General features: G+C 32.6%; 1 protein-coding gene across 1 annotated transcript; it reads right to left on the minus strand.

Moving 5' to 3' along the window:
• Positions 1–546: 546 nt before the first annotated feature.
• On the minus strand, positions 547–4,763 carry LOC108475538 (uncharacterized). The gene is made up of 6 exons (XM_017777513.2): positions 3,406–4,763; positions 2,169–2,224; positions 1,845–2,075; positions 1,458–1,749; positions 1,178–1,374; positions 547–1,060 (listed from the first exon to the last, which is right to left on the minus strand). The coding sequence occupies exons 1-6, from the start codon at positions 4,714–4,716 to the stop codon at positions 907–909; spliced, it is 2,241 nt and encodes a 746-aa protein (XP_017633002.2). The 5' UTR covers positions 4,717–4,763; the 3' UTR covers positions 547–906.
• Positions 4,764–10,193: the final 5,430 nt, after the last annotated feature.

Here is a 10,193-nt window from a genome sequence, read left to right on the forward strand (position 1 = left end):
CTTAGGCAAAGGATGATGTGTGGCTTTGCCAGAGATGTGAAGAGATCAAATCGATGTAACATATTCTATTTTTCTGCCATTTGCTATGAAAGTTTGGAAACTTTCTTCCTTCAGTAACTATCCAAGGAAGGAAGGTTTCAAAGGGATGTTTTTTTTTTACCTCTTTTGCATTTTGATCCATGTCTTTTTATCTCGATCAATCTTTTAAAAATTATTTTTTGAGTAATTAAAATGAAAACAATTTAAAAATTAAGTGACTAAAATGAAAGTATAAATATGATATGGTATACATAATCAACTATTATATGTAACTAAAATAAAAGTGTTTTAAAAATATATAATGAAATTGTGAGGATTTCATTTTTAGATAATCAAAATATAAAATTAGGTGACCAATTTAATTGTTTACCCAAAAACTTAATTACCCTTTTATTCTTTTAACTTTTAACCGAAAAAAATTATGGATTAATGTCACCGTAATTAATGAATTATCTTTATGATACCCGTAAACATGATAGGCTGACAACAATGATTGACACGTCACTGTTTCACTTCAACGATTTTCAACTTTCAAATGTTTCATTTTCACCACCATACCATCTATAGGATTAAAAAACAAATAAAGGACAAGACAAGCAAGTTTTCCCACCTACCAAACACATTGTTTGAATTCATATAAAATCTGTATCTATAATTCCTAACTTTAATGCCTTTGCTGAAAGGCTGGAGCCTAGTTCCTCATTTAACCTCTGAAACTGAGATATTATAAATATCTATATTTACAAAACAAAAGAACTCATTCTTCCTGCCCATTATAATTGCAGCTTCGTCCTATTGTTTTGTTTCAATGAATTTTCATTCCATCCCAAAAATAAATTTTTTACTTCTGAAAAAAGGTTGGGAGGTTCATAAATTACCAGCCCAATCATAATCTTGATACACGAAGTGAATAGGGCCTCCATCAGACAAAAGATGCGTCAAAAGCCCCGCCCTGGTTGTATCCAGGTAATTCATCACCCACCTTAGCACATCTTTCTCTTGTCCAAAATCTACGCTAAACCTGTTTCAAGGTAACCCCCAAAAAGAAAAACAATGCATGCGTCAAGGCCATCCTTTTCTCTCTCAATTTCAAATTTACTTACTCATAAATTGGCATTAGTATGTACTGAAAACTTACCACTTGATGATCCTAGTTAAAGAAACAGTTCTCTTGTCCAGATTGATCTCTATGGCTCCATTCTGGAAGTACTCCCTTGCAGCACCTCTTAGCTCACCTTCAACACCCTGAGCAGTGAAAAACCTAACGGTGGGGCTTGACCTTGTTCCATTGCATAGTCCAAAATGGATCAATGGATTAACTTTAGCTGGAGCAAACTATCATTTTAAGAAGAAAAAGAAACCAGTTAAAAACGAGGCTGTAGAGCGAAGACAATTGATGAAGTTGGGGCCGGGGTTACCTTTAAGCGCCTGTCTCCATTGCCAAAAGGCCTGACCAAGGAATAAGGTGACTTTCGATTGTTTCTAAGGATTCCGTTCTGTATAACGCTGAGGCTGTAAGGGTAGCCCCCAATTACATATTGGAAATCACCGAAAAAAGCTCTTCTATCAAGTATTCCTTCAGGATGTCCAATGGTAATTACAGCATGGATGGCCATGGCATTATATAAGTTCAAGAAGAAGGCTAGTCTCTCGTCTGGACTTAATAATCGAAGATCCACCCTTTGCAGATCTCGTGTCAAATTTAAGTACCTGCATCAAATCAAGGCTTAGAAAACCGGATTACATGCTTAATCTATTGGAGTTGTTAATGAATTGAAAGAGGAGGAAATATGGAAAAAAAAAACCTGCGGAATTCTTCACTCTTCCCGATCCTGTAATAGTCAACATGATGCCTGTCATCTGATGCGTATGCTTCGAGTATGGCGGTCATCAACCTGGCAAGCTTGTCGGCTAGAAAAGATGGAGATTTGGGCTCACTATCGTTGATTGAGATCCGAAAGTTGAAGCATGCTGTAATGAAAGGCTCATGCTCAAGGAAACGATAAAAATGTCTTCCTTCTTCAAAATCATTTTCCCTGCACCAACAATGGTATCATATAGAAAAGCACGAGTATGATTAGATGTCGACTAGAATAAATTGGAAACAGTGTGGGAGAGAATGTTTGTACCCGAAAACATGTTTGATGAAATGCTTCTGGACCAGCTGCCTTCCAGTTTCAATTCCCTATAAAATAAGGAAAATAAAACACGTAAGAGTAATTTGATTGTTTAATGTTGGTGCAATTTCAACAGTAAAGATGTTCATGTCAGTTAACAACAAAACATTTTACATGTCGGATTTTTTATCAACTTTTAAGAAATCACTTTCTTTGTTTCCGTAAACTTTATTTTATTCATCATGGTATGGTATGACTCTATTCATGGTAGCAATAAAATAATGTACCCTTCAAGTCAAAACAACCTTTTTTTCCATAATCATAATTCTCTGAATTACAACAATAAAAAGATGTAGCAGTTTTTTTAATCAATATAATCCACACCAGACCCATCTCCGTTTATTGTCTTCTTCAAATTCTTAAAAGACAAATGTTTTTCGAGAAAAGTATTTGGTACAGGATAACACATGTTTTTTTTTTTTAAAAGTTTAATTATAAAATAAAAAAGTGACAGACTTATAGAATTAAAATATTTCATTAATAATAAGATTATATGCATGTAATCATTAAGAAAATACATTCGATAAAATTTGCTTTGGTTAGGACTTAACAGTCTTAATGTACCAAATCATTTTGCTTTGTAATCATACAAATAGTCCCAAACAACACACACGTGACATATATAATAGCCCAATAATGAGAGAATTGGTATATACAATATAAGCCTATAAGTACAACTTAAGGTTTGCAGCTAATCTACCATAATTAGTGCTTAATAGGTTGGGTTAATCAATAAATATCATCCCTTTCCAATAAGATTTTCTAAAATTTAATAATTTGGATGAATGATGGTGGGTTAGTGCTATCATCCCTTGCTTCGTGCAATCCATCATTAGTGTCGTGTAACGTGTTGGTTTTTTTCCCTAGTTTTTATTCATCATATTTATTTATTTATTTTAAATCGAATTTTTAATGGTCAAGAAAATGCTAATAATTATTATAGGTCCCTATATTTCATCACTGTGAATGGAAGGGTGTGTTTTTTTTTTTTAATATTTTCAACTTTCACATCTATTTTTTAGAAATACCACCATTTCCTTATTTTCCTTTTCTTCCATTTATTTCACGATTTTTAGGATAAGTTACTTATTTTCATTATTTATTACCAAGTATAGCGATTTATTAAATTAATTCCTAGTATTATTATTAATAAGCAACCAAAATTGAAAAAGAAAAATAAATGAAATACCTTTTTTCTGCCGCAGTCAAGGTGGTGAATGATGACTTCCAACATATCATCACCGGCGAAGCAATTCTTGACGATCTTCATCTTAATCAGACGGTCCTGAATCGGCAAACTCTGTCTCAGAAGCTTCACAATCCCCAGCAACTCATCTTTTTCTTCTTCTTCTTCTACATCTTCATCTTCATCATCATCGAATCCATACACCGGTACTTTAGGAGCTCCGTCAGGGCATTTCTGGCTCAACAATTCCCTCATTCTCTTATCCAACTCCCCACTATTTCTCAACGAATTCAACGTCACTAACCCACCCAATAACTTCTCGTTGAAAAATATCTGGGGTACTTCCGATTTCCCCGTTCTTTCCACCAACTCCTTGGCTCTTTTGGGGAACACGTCGATGTTTATTTCCACGTACGGTAGCCGTTTTTCTCTGAAGAGTTTCCGAACAGCGGTGCAGTCACGACAATTCGACCGCGAAAAAAACGTTATTCGACCTTTTAAATCAAACCTTTCGTCTTCGCTTTTCAGCTTCACTATGACTTTGACACCCGGGATTTTGATCTCCGTCACCTCCAAGTTTAACGAATCGTTTTTCACGACGAAATCCTCGCCGTCCTCTGTTAGCGACGATAAGCGTTTTATGATTGCCGCTGAGAGAGTAGTGCTTCGATCTTTTATGTACTTCCCTATGCTAGGCATGCTTTCGGCCAGGGATACGGATTGAGAGCGTTCCAATTCGGGCTGTGGCTGTGGCGGTGGCTGAGGTTTCGGGAAATGAGCTTGAGCCTTGATGGCTGGCATGTAGCTATTATAGCCATTAGTACCGTTGCTTTGAATTTGATGATTAACCTCCTTAGCGTTGGACTCTCCGATTTTATTCACTTCAACGGAATTCAAACTACAATCTTCCTTCTTTTCACTAATGATTTTCTTCATTTCCACATCAGAGAATCCAGCTCCGAGTTGATCATCCAGCTTGACGACGGTTCCGTTAACGTCGCCATTGGAAATATTAATTTTCCGATCATCGACGACGACGTCTTTGGGTGGCTCGGGGTTCATTTCTTTTTTATTAATTATTTCAGAAATGGAGAAAAAGGAAACTAAAAGAAACAAGAATAAAGAATAAAGAAAAAGAAAAAAAGGTAACGAGAAAACGAAAACCAGAGCGATGAAAACGGAGTGATTGAATGGAGAGAAAATATAGAGAGAAATGAAAATCAAAATGGAAGTATATAAAACAGGAGGGGGGTGGGCTCTCAGGAAGAGGTCAAAAGACGTGAAGACAGAGCCTTCCTTTTTTATTTGATTCATAAATATTTTTTCTCTTCAACATATTTGATTGATGAATATTACTTACCAAAAAAGAAAACAAAAAATAAGGTTAATTCCCACAAACATCCTCAACTTATTTTCTAAGTTTTAAATTCAGCCATAAACATCAAAACGTTATAATTAAATTATTAAAGCATTGATGTTATATTATTTGACATTTTGCCAACTAGTTGCGAATTTAAGCTTTAAATATTAAGACCTAAATCAAAATATAAATTTATGTATACTTATTCCATGACATATTAAAAATAATAAACATGTCAATTGGATGACTATTTTCATTAACAAATTAAATTTAAACTAACTCATGTGGTAAGTACACACATATTTGTAAAATATGATTCATGCATTTTAAATGTATTTCATGTAAGGTTTGAGTGAGGATTTAAGGCTTAAGTTATTAGATAGATTAATAAACAGACTTAAATAATATAATTGTTGATATTTTAAATACTAAATTAAAATATTTTAAAATTTAGTAATGAATTAAAATATAATCCATAGTTTGAGGATGTGAAATTAAACCAAGCAATAAGAAGAATAGTGGGATTTGGCATGAGATTGAGTGGCTAAACTTCGGTCCCAAATTAAGCGTTGTTTAAGGGGGAAAGATATTAGTTTGGTGGAGGGGTGAAATGACTTGGGCTTAGTCAAAGGGGGCTTACAAAAGAAGTCAATTTGCTTTAGATATGGTTTCGGCTTTTGGAGAATAGCCGAATTGCCATTGGGGGCATTGTTCATCCCTCCAAGTGGCATTTGCTTGAATCGGACCAAATTGAAGCCGTCCAACACGTAGTACAAATTTTTTAAAACAAACTATATATATATTTTAATTAATCTATACTGTTAAAAAAAAACTTCTGACTCCACTAATCTTACAAGATAATTCTATCAATTCGATTAAAAATATTTAATATATTATTTTATTAAATATTTATTATTATTATTTTGATGATTATAATTTTTGTCTTCTCTTATTTTTATATCGTTTTAAATAAAAAATTAAAATTTATCTGTCTAAGTATTAAATCTGTATTTAATAAATTTATAAACAATTTTTTACCACTACACTTAATGATAAATAAATTAAATTTTAAAATAATTAACTTTTAACATAAAATATTTTCTTCCATCAAATTTATGTATTTATACTATTATTTAAGTTTCTTCTTGAATTGGTGTCACCCTCAATCGGGTCATCAACTTAGTCAAAAAAATTACAAAAATACCCTTACATAGTTAAAATAAGTTATACTAAAAATTCTATTACACGCATATGTCTGTGGAACCACGTATTCAGAACAAATATGGTTTGAAACTAATTAATCATAATAACACATGAAATGTATACATATTTGAATGTATAAGTTTTTATCGTATTTGTTCTTTTTGATATAATGCCTAGAACTACCTATAGCCCTTCCTCAATCCTTAAATAGGAGGATAATGCGCTTCTGCACACTTGAACCCGCGTCCTCCTGCACTGGCAACAATGTCGATGTCAATCGAGCTAGGACTCAATCGGCTATTATGATTAATTAGTTCAAACCATATATTTATTTATTTGTTGTATGTTATTTTTAAACACAAATTTGTTTTCTAAATACATTGTTTCTCCATGCATATGTGTAATAGAATTTCTAGTATATTATAGTTTTATTCGAATCGGCATAAACACTATGCTAAATATAGTTTACCCAATTACAAATAAATTATTTAAATAATTATAATAAAATTAATTGTTATAATATATAATTTAATTGAAAATAATAAATTCGAATTTAGACTAAAATAATTGTTGGGGATCGACTCGATTAAGCAACGAACAAGTAAAAATAGTGAAAGAATTTGAGAAATTGAACACACAAATTTAACATGGAAAAACTCATCCAAAGAGGATAAAAAACCACAGGTAAAGATAATTTTACTATAATGGCAAAAGAATAAAAAGTACAGAGATAGAGATAAAAACTAAATCCCAAAACCCGAAAAACAAAGAACTCTCAAAACGTAAACAAAAAATTCTTCAAAAGTGTTATGAGTTCTAATATCTAATGGGTGTATCTTTTAAGGTTGTAAAAGAGCTTATTTATAGGCTAAATTCATAGGTCAAATAATAATAAAATAATCTAGACTAATCAAAATTTGATTGAAATAAATAAATAGAGTTTAACTAGAAGATTATTTCTCAAATTTGACTAAAATAGGAGTCATACTCAACAAATCTCTACCTTGACTCATATTTCCATAATGCCATCTTTGCCAAAGCCTGCCACGGGCCTATCTTGAACTATACAGAGAATTAACTGAGTCAAATTTTTGCTTAGAAATTGGAAGGCTTCTAGCCTTCGACTTATACATTGCCAAATCAAAACTAACCTGAGTCTAATTTTCACAAACACAGTGCTCTAACTTTTCAAAACATGAATCCAAAAGAGAACATTTATTCAACAAAACAACCATACCTTTTTCCCTCCTATGACCAAGTTGCCTTCGCTCCAAACGAGCTGACTTTGACTCCGTAACGGATGAGGGACGTCCGATTTCACTGATCATTGTAGAACCTTCTAGAACATAAAGACTGTTGATTCTTTTACCTTTTAACAAAATGAGAGCCCCACGAGACACCTTAATGCCATTCAACTCGATGTTGATTTTGTAACCTTTTAAGTTTTATACTCAAGGAGGTGAGATTATTTCGTAAATCAGGTACCTAACATCTGAGAGTGTCTTAATTGTCCCATCATGCATCCTAATTTTAACAGTACCAATACTAATACTAATTACCTTACTAGATGAATCGTTTCCCATGCGCACAACTTCATCTTCAACTGAACTGTATGTGGAGAACTATTCTCTATTGGGGCACATGTGGAAAGAACATCCTAAATCTAAGATTCACCCGGACGTAAGCTTGGAGCTTTCGCTCGTTGACACTAACAAGAAATCATCACTGCTTTCGTCAGCCAAATTAACACCAGCTTCATCTTTCTCGTTACTCTCAACAGCCCTTTTGTTTCGCAGTTTATAACAATTGACTTTGACGTGACCTAACTTCTTACAATAGTGACACAATTTGTCTCGTTTCTTTGATGCTATCGAAACGGATCTTGCCTATCTGTCTTGCTATCCGAACCAAACTCATTGTCGAGTTTGTCTTTACTCAACAAATAACCCTTCACATTCTCGAGCGAGAGTTTGTCTCTGCCATAAATCATGGTCCCCTTGAAAGACTTGTATGAAGGGGGTAAAGAACACAATAATAGCATAGCCTGATCTTCATCGTCAATCTGAACCTTAACATTATTTAAATCATTTAAAAGGGTAATGAATTGACTGATGTGATCTCTAAGAAGCTCACATTTGTTCATGCGCAACGTAAATAGATGTTGTTTCAACACTAAACGGTTAGCTAGAGATTTAGTTGTATAAAGAGTTTCTAACATTTTCCACAAAGCGGAGGAGGTCTTTTCCTTCAATATCTCCTGTAATGCCCTATTCGCGAGGCACAACTGGATTGAAGACAAGGCCTTTTCATCAAGCTCTTCCCATTTTGACTAATTTAGATTCTCGGGCTTTTTTCCAGTAACGACCTTTTTTAGGTCGATCTAAACTAAAATTGCCATCATTTGAACTTGCCACAGATTGAAATTTGTGACACCATCGAACTTTTCAATGTCAAATCTTATTGTTGCTATATTTGAATGGGTTGATCTACGAAAATTAAACTAGCTTTAATACCACTTGTTGGGGTTGACCCGATTAAGCAACGAACAAGTAAAAATAGTAGAAGAAATTGAGAAATTGAACACACAAATTTAACATAGAAAAGCCCCCTCTAAAGAGGATAGAAAACCATAGAGTAAAAGAATGAAGAGTACAAAGATGGAAATGAAAACTAAACCCCGAAACCCGAAAAACAAAGAACCTTCAAAACATAAACACAAAATTCTCTAAAAGTGTTTTGAGTTCTAATCTCTAATGGGTGTATTTTCTAAGGTTGTAAAAGAACCTATTTATAGGCTAAATTCATAGGTCAAAAATAATAAAATAATCTAGACTAATCAGAGTTTGATTGAAACAAATAAATAGAGTTTAACTGAAAGATTATTTCTCAAATTTGAATAAAATAGGAGTCACGCTCAACAATAATTTTTATAGGACCCAAACCAACCAACCAACCTCAAAGTAAAATCTGAAAAAAAAATCTCTCATAATTTATATAAAGTGGAATCCAAACTTATAATATTAAAATAACTAGTGGTTTGTTTGATAAACCATTGAAATTTTTATTTAATTGAAAATGAAAATTTTCAACATTTAATATTTTAAATGTGTTTGATAATTATTTTAATTTTTACTTAATATAAAATTTTCAACAAAAAATGTGAATAAGGTAAGTAGATAGGAGCTACTTATCAATTAATGTAAAATATATTAAGTTGATTTTATTTTATTAAAAATTGAATTAAATTGTGCTTTTATAAAAAATAAAATATTCAAATTAGTATATTTACCTTTCAACCAAAACTATCCACAATCATACGAATATTATATTAAAAGATTAAAATTAAAAATAAAAATTATTTTAAAATTAATATTTACTTTTATCAAAAAAATAATTATATTCAATTTACTAATTTATCAAACAATTTTCTAATATAAATTCAACACTTATAAAATTTAGCAATAAAATTCTAATACTTAATTTTTCAATATTTAAATTTTCAATTTATCAAACACACCATTGTTGAGTATTTTTCTCTGTCTTTTTTAGATGGTGAGGCTTCCCTATTTATATGATATAGATATTGTTCACTGATATGACATACTAGGTAGGTTCCATACAAATCAACACGTATCCTGCTCTAGACTTAACATGTGTTTATGTGGTACCATGCACGATCCCACATGTGAGGCTTCCCTATTTATATGATATAGGTATTATTCTCTGTCTCCTTTGTTGCGAGCTCTATCCTTGTTACACGTGCTCACGTGTTTGCTTGACCGACAACATATGACACTGCCTGGCTGTTCACTGATCAGATTGCATGAATCTACCCCTATTTTTATAGGAAATTCAATCTTTATGTAGAAAGTTGCAAACATCATCTTAGCCATCCTCATTATGGGATGTCTAGAAATGACATTATATGCCATGGGATGATCAACCACAAAAAATTAAACATACTTCATCGTGGTATGCTCGCCATCCCCCAAGGTCAAGGGTAAAGTAATACAACCCTTTACCTCAACAGGATGGTTAGCAAAACCATACGATGGGCTCACCCTCTTTAATGCCTGTTCCTTCAATCTCATTTTTTGGTAAGCCTCCCAGGTTAACTCTTCCACAACACTGCCCTATCCATTAATATTCTTTTTACTTCAAAACTTGTAATAGTTGCTAACATAACTATCGGATTGTTTCCCTCCTCATTGCAAACTAGCTCTTCATC

Source organism: Gossypium arboreum, chromosome 3 (genome assembly GCF_025698485.1).
Source record: "Gossypium arboreum isolate Shixiya-1 chromosome 3, ASM2569848v2, whole genome shotgun sequence".
Lineage (NCBI taxonomy): Eukaryota > Viridiplantae > Streptophyta > Magnoliopsida > Malvales > Malvaceae > Gossypium > Gossypium arboreum.

What these genes read in the sequence shown, in the direction of transcription:
- LOC108475538 (XM_017777513.2), bottom strand. Translation starts at nt 4,716, where the DNA reads ATGAATCAAATAAAAAAGGAAGGCTCTGTCTTCACGTCTTTTGACCTC. An exon ending in TTCATCAAACATGTTTTCGG is followed by an intron (nt 2,076 to 2,168) that starts GTACAAACATTC and finishes TTGTTGGTGCAG; the next exon opens with GGAAAATGATTTTGAAGAAG. An exon ending in AAGAGTGAAGAATTCCGCAG is followed by an intron (nt 1,750 to 1,844) that starts GTTTTTTTTTTC and finishes GATTTGATGCAG; the next exon opens with GTACTTAAATTTGACACGAG.